At 37.1% G+C, this 15704-nt stretch overlaps 1 protein-coding gene across 4 annotated transcripts in view; it reads left to right on the top strand.

Annotated features, from left to right (window-relative positions):
* LOC149209011 (uncharacterized) overlaps window positions 1-15704 on the top strand; it is a 392284-nt gene that overhangs the window by 27873 nt on the left and 348707 nt on the right. For all 4 annotated transcript variants that reach the window (XM_089396248.1, XM_089396247.1, XM_089396246.1 and 1 more), the window contains 2 exons: window positions 12631-12833; window positions 12964-13161. In XM_089396248.1, the coding sequence (XP_089252374.1) occupies window positions 12631-12833; window positions 12964-13161 (401 nt within the window). The remainder of the gene's footprint in view (window positions 1-12630; window positions 12834-12963; window positions 13162-15704) is intronic.

Raw genomic sequence — 15704 nt, 5'->3', positions numbered from 1 at the left:
CCGCATTAAGAATGATGCACTTCGCCTTGTCCATTGCCTCCTCGTACTTCTCATTTTCAGCTGGGTCAACTGGGATCGATATTGTTTTCAAGGCGAAGTCTTTGATGCGATATCTGTCTAGAATGGACAAGATCTTGGCCTTCCAGACCACGAAGTTGGATGCTTCGTCCAACCTATCTTGATCTCTCAGTCCATTCACTGCCATTATGCTGCTCTTCTTCTGACTCCTCTGAGTCTCTTTACTTCCCTCCTGGAAGTCCTCTGTTCGACTCCCTCTGAGTCTCGATTTCCTTTCTGGAAATCCCTCCTCCTTGGTCTTGCCCTGTTAGGTACTGTTCTGACCATAGTACCCCACCAGCTTCGCTCCACAAATTATCCGCAACCTCCTATACCCTAGCAACTTGAAGAATTGAGCCTTTAAGCTCTGCGCAATCTCGGCACCGGCAAAATCTGCACCTCTTGGCCACATAGTCGATCCTTCTTGACTGAGAAATATGACCGGGCACTGCGTAAGTCAGGTCTACTCCTCTCTGCCTCTACCCTGGTCCTCCTCCTGGCTTGAACTGATGATGCAGGCCCTCTGTGTCACCCCTTCCTTGCTGCTTTTTGCTAGGAACAACTTTTGTCGCTCGGGACAACTGTTTTTGCTGCTACTGCTCTATTCGGCTGATGCCTTCAGTTATCCTGTGATCTACAACCATACTCTGATACCATGTTGGAATTTCTAAGTTTAACTCGTTAGAAATTCTTCTTGTACTATCTGATTTATTTCTTCCTACTTGTTCAATTACTTAACAAGTTATTTACCATGTAAATACTGAAAATATAGATACAAGTACAGTATCAACACATACAGATCATCAACTAACAGTAAACAAGCACATAAGTGACACCGTTGTTTTTGGACTAATGTCCCCGGAAAAACCCAATGCGGGAAAATCGGTGCAGCTATTCAGAGGGTTTTATTATTATGCAGTTTCAGAATACAACTTGGGTGCCAGAAATGGCTCACCCAACAGAGAATGCCCTCGGCAGTAGTACCTCTCTATCGGAGACAGATATTCTGGCTAAATCACCGGATGAACGATCCCACAACAACAATGCAGCTTCTACTGCTCTGCATCACTTTGATAGGGTCTGTCGGAGACAGATATTCTGGCTAAATCATCGGATGAACGATCCCACAACAACAATGCAACTTCTACTGCTCTGCATCACTTTGATAGGGACTGCGTCACCCTATCCGGCTCTCCAGCTCCCAGTCTGTCCCACGAAATCCTCCAGCGCTGCCTCTAGGCCCTGCGTCAGCCTCTCTGGCCTCTATGTTAGCTTCTGGAGCCTTTGCATCAACCCCTAGACCCTCTGCGTCTCACACGCTGACCTCTCTAGCTTTGCGCAGCTCCTGGTTGCGTCTGCGTGGCCTTTAGCTGGTTCTGCGTCAACCTCTCCTGGCTCTGCGTTGATCCTCCTGGTAGTAACTCTGCCTCTCTGCTATGTATTCACTGCCCCTCAGCTGCAACAACTCAGATCACTCACTCGATTTCCTCAGCAAAACCCTGCCCTAGAAAATTGAATTCTTGATCTCTCTTGGTGTGTTCTCCAATTGACCCTCAATCCTCCTCTTATACTTTTCTCCTTGGTCCATCAACGGCTTGATCCATGACTTTTGGAACCTTCTAACCCAGTTTTCTATTAATCCCCATTAATATTTTATTTTTCCCAAGTTTAGACTTAGGAACTCTATTAAAAATATTAATTATTTTAATATCTCCCAAACCGGTTAGAGTCTGCCCAAACCATTTCTGGGTCTTGGAGATCTCATGTGCTTTAACCTATCCACCAATTTTCATGGCTAGAGCACATCCGATGCTACCCCAAATCAACATCTTTCATACTGGGCTGGAGAGCGCCTCTTTGTGCAATTATAAAGAAGTCCAAAAAAATCAAGTTAATATTGTTGGATCGATGGTTAATTCTATATTAGTAAATGTCTAGTTCAAATTTAGACACACTCATCTACATCCTTGAAAAATATCCCCAAAAAAATGATGATAATCACTAACCCTGAGATACTTTCATCTGTCATTCATTTATTAATTTTTTTATAGTAAGTTATTTTTAGTGCTCTTCAACTGAGAAAAGTATTTGTTTTATTCTATGTCAGTCAATTTAGGGCGGTGATATAAAAAGTTGAATATATATCTTTATACTCTGTTCCTAATTTTCTCACAGTTTTTCAATTATATAGACCAGTGTTGATAATATCGGTATTGGCAAAATATCAGCGAGGGTCCAGAAAACATCTTATCGACATTATCGATGAAAATATCAGCAAACATAAAAAATGCATAATATATTTTTTTTTTTTCAAATTTTTAAACATATAAAGCAATAACAACATGAAATAAACACATTGGCACTGTTGACCTCTACCGGTCAACTACCCATGCAGTACCCCCCCTTTTTCTTTGCAAGAAAGGGGCAGCACCTGATCAGCGTGTCCGTGCCATCCAGCAGTCATCAGCAGCTTGATCAATCTAATTGTAAACCCAGTCTGCGTGTATTAATTGTAAATAATCTTAGCAGATATGAGTCGTGTATGTGAATTGCCTAGGTGGACCTAACTTTCTAGTGGTAATCTACGTCCCGGAAGGTTTTTCGTCTCACCGATCCATGGATCGGCAGAGTTTTCCTTCAAACCTGACCCCAAAGCCGGGATGGATTTTGTCATTGGAATTTTAGGAGAATCCTAGTGTGTTGATTTGCTAGATTATAGTTGTGTCGCAGAACTGGGTGATTTGTGAGGGTCTGTGTTAAAGGGGTTTTCTCCCTTAAGATGTAAATTGTAAAAGTCATGATGTAATGTGTCATGAGGGTCGAAAAATGTTTTAAATCCCCTCATGAGTCCTAAGTCCTAGGTCCTAGGTGATGTTTCCGAAAGCTTAGTTCGATGATCCATTTTAAAATGAATTAAAAAATTAAAAAAAATGAAAAAAAATAATAAAATAATAAATATAAATAAAAATTAAAAAATGAAATAAATAAAAAATAATAAAAAATTAAAAAATAAAGCAAAAACCCTAACTAATAAAATAATAATATTTTAAGTGAATAAATTGACGGATGAGATCAAGAGATGTCTTGATCCTCATCAACGGTCGAGATCATTTCTACATGGATCACTCGAACTAGTCGTTGGGATCATTTCCTTTAAATAGGGTGCTAGGGGTCATTTCAGATCATTGGATCTGTGAGTCTAAGACTGAAGAAGCTCTCTTGTAAATTTGTTTCTGGTTAATAAAAGAAGACTTTGGGGTCCATATCTTGCTGGTGTTACTCTCTTGAAATGCTGTGAGATTGTTTAATTTTCTGCATATGTTATTTTCAGCCGTTAATAATAGCTTCTTGTAGAGTATTGTGAGCACAGGTATCTTGTTCACTTGTTAGGGTTTGGGTGCTGTTAGGGTTTCTGAAGTAATGGCAGGTATCTCCATTACTTTTGAGATCTAGCAGCATTTTTGCCCTCCTTACTGATGGTTGTCTTGAGCTGTGCAGAAAACATTTTCTGAAGGAAGATTGTGGGCATTAGGGGAAGTTCTCGGCTGAACCAGCCAACTCCCGCAAGCATTTTTATTTGAGCCCAGTTGGATTTGATCCTGGGTCTATCATTCGTTTTATTTCTCTAAGTTGCATGAGAGATTTTCTGAAGTTCTTCACAGTGAAAACCTAAAATTTCTGTTTCTTTAAAATATTTCCGTGCTTATTGCCGAATCTGGCTGTTAAGGGGCCAAAAATTTGTACATTAATCAGCTGTCTAGGGTTTTAAATTTCTGCTTTATACAGTCCTCATTAGGGTTTTGTTTTTCTTTTGCAGGTATAGGGTTTTGTCTTTGCAAGACCAGTTTAAAACACGTTGCCATCAAGGACGTTTGGGGATTTACGTGTCTGTGGTATAAATCAGTTTATCAGCAGCTGTGGCTTTCCGTTTTACCAGCAAATCGGAGCTCCCCCTTCCGCATTGATTCTTACCAAAACATCACAGTCCAAATCAGCGCACGAAAGCACCCATCCTTAGGTTTATTTTTTCGAATCGAGCTCCACTGGCAATAACGCTTTTCTGCCGGCAATCTCTTTGCAAAATCAGAGACAGAGGATAAATTTTCGTCCAGTTAACGGCGTCCTTTATTCCTCTGCGTACAGACAAGGGATTCACGTTCGAGTTTTATTGCATTCTCCTGACGGCAGCTACTTCCTGCTCTCACCTGTGATAAGAACTATAGAGATAGTAAGACTGCGTGCAGCTGCCCTATTTGTAAATCGATCAGGGTATATTTTTTCGCCATCAAAAGACAACCGCAGACAAACCCGAGCCCAGCTGACGTGCGGTTTTCATTTTTCACTCCTGCTCCTGAGATAAGTTGCGTTGAATTGATTCCTTGTCTGCCGTCGAAAATCTGCAGCTAAATCACTGTCACGCTGCTCAGGTAATAACATAAATCCCTTTCGAATTTTGTTGAGGGAGATCACGTGGTTCATCAAGGTAATCTCAGGCGTAAGCATTCAACATTTTAACCCTCGTCTCTTTCTTGTTTTCATTTTCGCGTACTGGGTATTACTGCCTTTGGTTAATATCGTGATTATTGTGACTGCGTCGTTTTTCCTTTGGGTGTAATCTGCGGGTTTCTTTTAAGCCGTTTTCATTTAAATTTTCGTGCCAACGTAAGTCTATCTGCGCCTTTGGGTTTACGGTTCTCTGTTCGAATAACCGATTTTGGTTCATGCGTAAGTCATTTCGGCCTCAATTTTTTTTCAGGGGTTCTCAAGCGTAGTCCTTTGTTAGTTTAGGTTTTAATTTATTTATTAAGTTTTGTATAGTTTAGTTTCATAGACTTTATGTTGGTTCTTTTAGATTTTAACATATTTAGATTTTAATTCTTTTAATATAGTTGCATATAAATTCATAAAAAATAAAAAATGCATTGCGTTGTTTAGACTTTGTTTGATTTTAGTTAGAATTTAACTTGATTTTAAATATTTAGATTTTAAAATAGTTTTAAATTTTTGTTATAAAAAATCAAAAAAATGTTTTTGTTAGATATTTAGACTTTAATTTATTTCTTTAGTTTAGATTAGTTTTTTTTATTTTTAGATTTAAAATTTTGTTTTATGATAAAAAATATAAAAAGATTTATTTAGGTTTTGTTTTATTTTTTATATAGTTTAGTTTTAATATAATTTAGTTTTAGAATAGATTTTTAAATTTTAAATTTTTAGATTTTTAATTTTCATTTTTATAATATTGAAAAATAAAAATTGAAAAAAGATTTAAAAATTTTTGAAAAAATTTTAAAATTTTGTGGAAAATTAGTTTTGCCAGTTTCAGTGGTTTTTCATGTTATATCTTTCATACTGAGATCTGAATTTTTTTCAAGTCGAGATGCGAATATGATATCTAGTTAATGGTTTAGGATTCTCGTGGTGGTTTAAAGCATTTATCTTTTCGAAATTCTCAATTGCTGGATATCGTTTTCATCATTCTAAGAGCATTGTGATTTAGCTGATGATAGATGATTGCTGTTCATGGTCCATGTTTTTATATCATTTAACAAGTAATCGTTTTAACCACAATCTCTTAAGGCACTGGTCTACTCAATTAATTAAATCTTTTTAGTGCTTATCTTAATCGTATCTCGTGTCTCCCAACCAACTGGTCGACAGTTGGCCTCATCATCTCACAGGGACTACCCCCCTTAGCCGCGGGAGACAGGTTTAAACGGAGGGATCGGGGATCAGAGTGACAGCCCCCGGTCTGAGCGTTGTCGTGTCAATCTGCGCGACAACATTTTTTGGCGCCGTTGCCGGGGATAGAGTTTTTCTGTCCTTGGTTTTTCAACATCTTTTCATCATTCATCTTCTCATCTCTCACCTCTCAGTTGAGCTGGCAGATTCAATATTTTTGGCATCTTTTCATCCCATATCAGCAGCATCTCTTGGGTTTGTTTCTTGTTTGGGTGGCGACTCCATTTTCTCATTTTTCCCAGACAAGAAGCTTTCCTCATATCTGCTTGTGGTTACTTTTTGGATCCTAGAATCAGATTCATTGTTCAAGTGGCGACTCCACTTCTCTCATCTCTTAATTTTCTTGAGCAGAAATCTCTTTCTATCATCCATTTGATCCCTTATTGTTCATCATGGATTATTCATGTAAACCATGTCATTTTACTGATAATCTCCATGATCTTCCGAAAGAGGCCATTTCTAAATTATTTAAGTTCTCGGGTGGTGATTCGGTCGCTGTTAGACATCATTTAAACATGTTTACTTGTGTAATGATCTTATATTGTAGATTTCCTCAATATAATCATGAAGATTTCAAGATGCGTCTATTTGTCCATTCTTTAGAGGGTGATGCCTTGAATTGGTTTAATAATTTTCCTAATGATTTTTTCACTTCTTTACAAGACATTCTCAATGCTTTTAAAGATAGATATGACAGTCCAAACAGCTTGCCTTCTCCCTCTAAAATTGTGCAAACGAAAGAAAGTAATCTTATAAAAAATCCAGCTGTTGAAGAAAGTTTTCAAGATCAGAATGTGTCATCAACCAGAAATATTGCAGATCATCATAGTGGAAAATCAGGGACAAATAATAGTGAAAGGGAAGAACAAAAGCAAATTATACAAGATCTAATGATGCTGGTAAGAAATATGGAAAGCAATCAAACTAGTCTTATCAATGATGTTAAAACTTTATGCACCCACCTGGAAAAACGTAATAGGGAGTTGGAGGTCACACAAAATCAGCATGCTAAGGAAATTGAGGCCATGAAAATTAAATATGAAACAGAAATTAGAAGCATGCAAAGCAAGATGTCAGTCTTAGAGGAAAATATGGTGACCATGAAAGCTGATCACGATAGGGAAATTGACTCTATGACGTTCAATCATAACAATCACTTGGCTGACATGCAAGCGAATCATAAAGAAGAAATAAATTTCATGCAACATTGCTTGATGGACATAAAGGAAAAGAATGATAAAGTAATAAAACACATGCAAGAACACCATGCCATACAAATCAGTGCTATAAGGGATGAATGCTCTAGTCAGATGGATGCCATTAGAATACAAGTTCAAAAGATTCAACAATGGTCAGATGATAAGAGAAACCAGGGGACATCAACAGATCAGGAGCCTTCTCATTTGTCACAACAAGTTCCATCTTATTATGAGAAGGTCATTGGTTCGAATGAAAGATGGTTAATTGAAGGTGATCCAGATAGACCTAAGAATGATAAAGATCAGATGCAGGATAAAGAAGGGTATATCACGCATACTTCATCTGATAGTTTTGAAACAGAAAGTTCTGTGTCATCAGTAATTCAACCTGCCAGAAAGAAGAAGCGCAAAAGAAAGAAAATGAGACGAAGATTTGATGCATCAGACGGCCGCAAGCAGCTTGATTTTCGGATAGAAAAAAGTCCTACCATATGCAAAATTGGACATGGCACATCCGACAAGCAGCCGACAGATTTGCCTGAAAGCAGGCAAATGCTCAGTATGCACTATATTGAACACATCTGATGCCATGGGGCATCTTTTGTATCGTATTTCTAACCCTACTCCTTGTTTTTTCTGCATTTTTATTTCTGTTTTAGGATTAGATTTGCTTTTCTAGATTAGTTAATAAATGAAGAGCTTTTATCTTTCTTGTGCTTAATGTATATGATGATTTTAGGATGGATGCTACTTATTTTTGTGTTGTATGGATGCAGATTCTGGATTCTCACATTCCTGCAAGCAGCAACGTGTCCCCAAGTAGAGCCAGATGTTGACCTCTACCGGTCAACTACCCATGCAGTACCCCCCCTTTTTCTTTACAAGAAAGGGGCAGCACCTGATCAGCGTGTCCGTGCCATCCAACAGTCATCAGCAGCTTGATCAATCTAATTGTAAACCCAGTCTGCATGTATTAATTGTAAATAATCTTAGCAGATATGAGTCGTGTATGTGAATTGCCTAGGTGGACCTAACTTTCTAGTGGTAATCTACGTCCCGGAAGGTTTTTCGTCTCACCGATCCATGGATTGACAGAGTTTTCCTTCAAACCTGACCCCAAAGCCGGGATGGATTTTGTCATTGGAATTTTAGGAGAATCCTAGTGTGTTGATCTGCTAGATTATAGTTGTGTCGTAGAACTGGGTGATTTGTGAGGGTCTGTGTTAAAGGGGTTTTCTCCCTTAAGATGTAAATTGTAAAAGTCATGATGTAATGTGTCCTGAGGGTCGAAAAATGTTTTAAATCCCCTCATGAGTCCTAAGTCCTAGATCCTAGGTGATGTTTCCGAAGGCTTAGTTCGATGATCCATTTTAAAATGAATTAAAAAATTAAAAAAAATGAATAAAAATAATAAAATAATAAATATAAATAAAAATTAGAAAATGAAATAAATAAAAAATAATAAAAAATTAAAAAATAAAGCAAAAACCCTAACTAATAAAATAATAATATTTTAAGTGAATAAATCGACGGATGAGATCAAGAGATGTCTTGATCCTCATCAACGGTCGAGATCATTTCTACATGGATCACTCAAACTAGCCGTTGGGATCATTTCCTTTAAATAGGGTGCTAGGGGTCATTTCAGATCATTGGATCTGTGAGTCTAAGACTGAAGAAGCTCTCTTGTAAATCTGTTTCTGGTTAATAAAAGAAGACTTTGGGGTCCATATCTTGCTGGTGTTACTCTCTTGAAATGCTGTGAGATTGTTTAATTTTCTGCATATGTTATTTTCAGCCGTTAATAATAGCTTCTTGTAGAGTATTGTGAGCACAGGTATCTTGTTCACTTGCTAGGGTTTGGGTGCTGTTAGGGTTTCTGAAGTAATGGCAGGTATCTCCATTACTTTTTGAGATCTAGCAGCATTTTTGCCCTCTTTACTGATGGTTGTCTTGAGCTGTGCAGAAAACATTTTCTGAAGGAAGATTGTGGGCGTTAGGGGAAGTTCTCGGCTGAACCAGCCAACTCCCGCAAGCATTTTTTGTTGAGCCCAGTTGGATTTGATCCTGGGTCTATCATTCGTTTTATTTCTCTAAGTTGCATGAGAGATTTTCTGAAGTTCTTCACAGTGAAAACCTAAAATTTCTATTTCTTTAAAATATTTCCGTGCTTATTGCCGAATCTGGCTGTTAAGGGGCCAAAAATTTGTACATTAATCAGCTGTCTAGGGTTTTAAATTTCTGCTTTATACAGTCCTCATTAGGGTTTTGTTTTTCTTTTGCAGGTATAGGGTTTTGTCTTTGCAAGACCAGCTTAAAACACGTTGCCATCAAGGACGTTTGGGGATTTAAGTGTCTGTGGTATAAATCAGTTTATCAGCGGCTGTGGCTTTCCGTTTCACCAGCAAATTGGAGCTCCCACTTCCGCATTGACTCTTACCAAAACATCACAGTCCAAATCAGTGCACGAAAGCACCCATCCTGAGCTTTATTTTTCCGAATCGAGCTCCTGCTGCCGGCAATCTCTTTGCAAAATCAGAGACAGAGGATAAATTTTCGTCCAGTTGACGGCGTCCTCTATTCCTCTGCGTACAGATAAGGGATTCACGTTCGAGTTTTATTGCATTCTCCTGACGGCAGCTACTTCCTGCTCTCACCTGTGATAAGAACTATAGAGATAGTAAGACTGCGTGCAGCTGCCCTATTTGTAAATCTATCAGGGTATATTTTTTCGCCGTCAAAAGACAACCGCAGACAGACCCGAGCCCAGCTGACGTGCGGTTTTCATTTTTCACTCCTGCTCCTGAGATAAGCTGCGTTGAATTGATTCCTTGTCTGCCGTCGAAAATCTGTAGCTAAATCACTGTCACGCTGCTCAGGTAATAACATAAATCCCTTTCGAATTTCGCTGAGGGAGATCACGTGGTTCATCAAGGTAATCTTAGGCGTAAGCATTCAACATTTTAACCCTCGTCTCTTTCTTGTTTTCATTTTCGCATACTGGGTATTACTGCCTTTGGTTAATATCGTGATTATTGTGACTGCGTCGTTTTTCCTTTGGGTGTAATCTGCGGGTTTCTTTTAAGCCGTTTTCATTTAAATTTTCGTGCCAGCGTAAGTCTATCTGCGCCGTTGGGTTTACGGTTCTCTATTCGAATAACCGATTTTGGTTCATGTGCAAGTCATTTTGGCCTCAATTTTTTTTCAGGGGTTCTCAAGCGTAGTCCTTTGTTAGTTTAGGTTTTAATTTATTTATTAAGTTTTGTATAGTTTAGTTTCATAGACTTTATGTTGGTTCTTTTAGATTTTAACATATTTAGATTTTAATTCTTTTAATATAGTTGCATATAAATTCATAAAAAATAAAAAATGCATTGCGTTGTTTAGACTTTGTTTGATTTTAGTTAGAATTTAACTTGATTTTAAATATTTAGATTTTAAAATAGTTTTAAATTTTTGTTATAAAAAATCAAAAAAATGTTTTTGTTAGATATTTAGACTTTAATTTATTTCTTTAGTTTAGATTAGTTTTTTTTATTTTTAGATTTAAAATTTTGTTTTATTTTGGTTTTATGATAAAAAATATAAAAAGATTTATTTAGGTTTTGTTTTATTTTTTATATAGTTTAGTTTTAGAATAGATTTTTAAATTTTAAATTTTTAGATTTTTAATTTTCATTTTTATAATATTGAAAAATAAAAATTGAAAAAAGATTTAAAATTTTTTGAAAAAATATTAAAATTTTGTGGAAAATTAGTTTTGCCAGTTTCAGTGGTTTTTCATGTTATATCTTTCATACTGAGATCTGAATTTTTTTCAAGTCGAGATGCGAATATGATATCTAGTTAATGGTTTAGGATTCTCGTGGTGGTTTAAAGCATTTATCTTTTTGAAATTCTCAATTGCTGGATATCGTTTTCATCATTCTAAGAGCATTGTGATTTAACTGATGATAGATGATTGCTGTTCATGGTCCATGTTTTTATATCATTTAACAAGTAATCGTTTTAACCACAATCTCTTAAGGCACTGGTCTGCTCAATTAATTAAATCTTTTTAGTGCTTATCTTAATCGTATCTCGTGTCTCCCAACCAACTGGTCGACAGTTGGCCTCATCATCTCACAGGGACTACCCCCCTTAGCCGCGGGAGACAGGCTTAAACGGAGGGATCGGGGATCAGAGTGACAGCCCCCGGTCTGAGCGTTGTCGTGTCAATCTGTGCGACAACAGGCACATAAATATGGAGAAAGCACTCATATATATGATGTAGTGGATGTAAAATAAAATTGATACATCAAAGGCGATACCAAATCCTGCTAATCTCTGATAATTGTCCAATCAAGGACTCAAATGTGGAGAACCAATACAAAATAACGTCACATATATAAAAGTATCTCATCATCATGAGTTATAAACTTGTATTTAGCAAAACAAATAAAACTAGCAACCATCTATCTGAGACTAGTGCCCTCTCCCTAGCAGCTATCTTTATGTCTTTTTCATCAATGGCTTCAAGAGCTTTTTGTATAACCTCCGCACTAGAAACCGTACAAGGCATTACATCATGTTCAGGGAGTCTAGCCAGATGGTAGTTCAATTGCGTAACCGCTCTTGACATCTTGGTCCCAAACAATTTGCATGATAGATATGCCCGATTTGTCCCACCATCAAGCTCCCCATACTCCCAAAATAGGTCCAAGGCTTTTGGCATATTTGTAGTGAACTAATTCAAACCTAGGGCACCAAAAAAAAATTGACATTAAACCCCCAAACACAAAAAATAATAAGTAATAACCACCTCATTAAAAAAAAAAATTACTACATTATTTGCAATGTCAACGAAAAATAGCAGAAAGCTGAAAAAAATGAAGTTCGCTGTCCAAATATGGAGAAAACCCTTGCATTGGCTCATGGGCATGAAAATCATAGCAAATGGAAAAAAAACAAAGAAGCAAAATGTTGGTAGGCAAAGAGGCAAGCAAGCATAACCCTAAATCTATGAAAAAATCATTAACATAGGGTTTTTAGAACATACCCGTTAATGGAAGAAATGAAGTTTGTCTCACTGTTCTTCAATCTTTGATCCACAAAAAATTCTCAGTTGATGGTGATAATGGCTGTTTGATCCTCAATCCCTCCTTGACAACCACCACAAAGCTCTTCCCCTTCCTTCTCCAACACTCAGAAACCGAAATGAGGAAAAAAAAAGGCAATTTTCCCTTTTCTAGCCACGGCCCCGCTGGCCCGGCGATATTTTATATCGTCGTCAATATTTTGCTGAGATATCGCGATATTTTCGGGAGCCAAAATATCACAATATTTTTTCGGCGATATTTTGGCTTGCCGAAAATATTGCGATATTTCCAACATTCGCCATAAACATACTTTGGGCAGTACAAAGTCATAAATCTCTGTTTTTGACATAATTCCGGTATGGGCTCTTTCTTTTCTGCTTTGAAATTTAACAAATAACATTGGATTCCGATCTGTATTCAGCTTGACTATTGCATCTTTTCATGCTGGTTGAATGATTTCGTTTTCGGATCTTCATACTTTTCTTCAAAGTCATGGGGTATTTTATAATTAAAGTTTGAACACACTTCACCTGATAGATAATGAACATTTTCAGGGCATTACATGAGTGCATCAGCACTTATGTGGGCGAGCACTCACAATAAGGAACTCCAGTTGAAAATGCAAGCTGTTGTTAATGCTCTTTATGAATGCCAGCGTAAACTAGGGACAGGCTATCTGTCGGCATTTCCTTCAGAGCTGTTTGACCGTTTTGAAGCTATTCAACCTGTTTGGGCACCATATTATACTATTCACAAGGTAATGTATTTTTAGTCATATGCATTCCAGCAATAATCTAGTGGTTATATTATAATGGAGGATGTGATAAAGATAACCACCTTATTTTGTGATATCTGAAGAGTGAAGACCAAAACACACCTTATTACAGATCATGGCAGGATTGTTGGATCAATACAAACTGGCTGGAAATTCTCAAGCGTTTAAGATGGTCACATGGATGGCTGATTATTTTTACAATCGTGTACAACATGTTATATCTAAACACACAATTGAAAGGCATTGGCGTTCTCTCAATGAGGAGACTGGTGGCATGAATGATATTCTCTATCAGCTGTACTTGTTAAGTGTATGCTTTCAAACTTTTTAGACTATGCCTTCGTAAGAATTCTCATTGTTCATTCTACTTTGGTATTTTCATACAGTTAATATTATGTGTTGCTATTTGCTAAGTTACATTCTTTACTTGAATTGAACACTTTTAGTCCCTGCTTGCTATTTCCACTGGGTTTTTACTTAGTGAAACTATGACATAACGCATGTGTTATTGGATATTAAATAATACCTTTAATTTTGCTAGATATTGATAAATACCTCCCAAAATCTTTTTGTTGAACCCTTCTATCAATACATGTTTTAATAAAGAAATCCTTATTCGAGTACCAATACCTATAAACCTGTAGATCAGCCACATTCCTCTATATTCACTACAAACTTTATTTTTCACAATTTAAAAACCCTTTGTAAACGAACATGATAAGATATTTTTATAAACGAACATGATAAGATATTAGTCTAACAAAGTGAAGCCCTGTGGCTATTTCCCATTCATTGAAGTTAGATAACTAGCATAAGGAATTAGAATGCAGGCTCATTTGAAGCCCTGTGGCTATTTCCCATTCATTGAAATTAGATAACTAGCATAAGGAATTAGAATGCAGGCTCATTTTCTTTGACAGATAGAGATATTAAGTGGGACTTTGTCCATGCTTGGAAGTGGTGAAGCAAATGCTATCTTTTCTGACTGTAACTACTAAACAGGGACAGAAGATTTCGAACAGGATATGACGTTTTGCAAATGCTACTGAATTTTTGCTATTAGGCAAGATTGGTGATAAGAGAGTAAGGCTATGGTTTTTGGTTGCTTTGGGCTAGGTAGGATTTTTGATAAAACTAAAGGCCCATGATTTTGATATTACCAATTACCTGACTTTTTTAGTATTTTCTCTTATTTGAATGGCAAACTTATTTCTGCACTTAAAAGATGAAGCAATGTGTTTTTTTGGGTGTAGTTATAATAATAATAATAATATAACTTTAAGGTCATGGCCAGGCCAGACACCAAATTGGTGTATGAGATCTTCTTATTTGTGGGACAAAAATTTTATCTCTATGCAGTGATTTCACTACTAACGTCTATGTGGCTGTACATACTCAACTGCTCTCTGAATTTAAACATATAATTCTTAAGAGGAAACACATGCTCTTAACCATTAGATCCACACAAGCTGTAAGCTGCTGTTAAATAAAACTGCAATTTACAACAAAATCAATTGCATGATGGTATTAGCCAAAAAGACAATAACATAATTTCCATAATCATATAACCGAAAGCATAAAGCAAAAAGAAAAGCTGGATGCTTCATTCTGTCAGTCATTCTGGTCTCCTGTGTATAATTTATTGATGAGGTGACCTAGCAAGGAATGAGCTTTTAGGTCATGGCCCTTAAAGCAAAAATTAGATGTGAAGGCATAGGAATTCATTCAATTTTTGTAAATGCTCCTCCTCAGCAGCGTGTGGAAGCTACTGAGTTTCTAATGCATCATATTAAGTAGATGAAGAAGGCGTTTATCAATGGAATGTCAAATATGCAGAAATGGTTACAAGGTAGAGAAAACTGATTGGAGTGGGAAGTATATAAGCTGGTAACTTTATATGGCTCTATTGGACAATATCCCATGCGACCTAGAATGCTTAAGGTCTTAACACATTTCAGAAATCACAGGACAGCTTGCATTCTGTCCTGATGTTGTGCTATTCTGCACCTCTGTTACGTCAACTGTGCCCTAAGACAAATTCTAGTTGAATCTCTCATTAGCATGGGCTTAGTCTGCCTCTGGGTCGTTCGGGGATCACTTTGTGGTTTTTTAACACATAAACTTTTAATAATTTTATTAAGAAATTATTGCGGCCACACCAGACAACATAGTAATACAGTTAAAAAAGGATTTTTGACTGCAAAGTTTCAAAAATGTCCAAAATTCAAAATGACTGCCTAAAGGCCAAACTGCTTTATCTATACAGATTTGTAATACATAATTACTTCCTTGAGAAAGTTATGCCCCCCTCAAGCAAGGTTTCTAGGGTTGACTTATGACCCAAGAAAATATTTGACTTTGCTTCTATTTATTTCTATTCCTCCCTTGATTTCCTTTCCCCTGTGAGAGGATGAGAGGGATGAGATCCTTTTCTTACGGCATTGACGAAAGCTAGTGAATTAGAAATCTCAAATGAACGTTCTTGCTGCACTGAGAGCTCAGTAGGAGGGGCTTGTTCCCCTGCACCCTTCTCTTCTGTCTCCTCTGCTAATTCTTTTGCTTCCTCTGATCCTTTGATTGATTCTTCTTCTTCCGGCTTTTCCTCCTTTGATGGATCCATAGGGTCTCCTTACTTGATTGCATTGGAGTCCCTTTGTTTCTTGAAGTATTTCTTGCTTTGGATTCACTTCTGTTCCCTTTGTGACTGAATTTGTTGTTTTTGCTTGTTCTGATGGGATTACAGCTAGGTCTGCCTCTGCACTATCCTTGCCCACTCCTTCTGTTACTTCAAGAACCTCATATCTATTGTTGTTCACAGTGGATGCATTTTTTGGTTTAGCTTTGTTTGAGCCA

This window comes from Pinus tabuliformis, chromosome 1_2, assembly GCF_031772625.1.
Source record: "Pinus tabuliformis cultivar Carrire ecotype Pingquan chromosome 1_2, CPIR1, whole genome shotgun sequence".
Lineage (NCBI taxonomy): Eukaryota > Viridiplantae > Streptophyta > Pinopsida > Pinales > Pinaceae > Pinus > Pinus tabuliformis.
The sequence above is the reverse complement of the archived record's forward strand: the minus strand, read 5'-3'. Positions and strand labels throughout refer to the sequence as shown.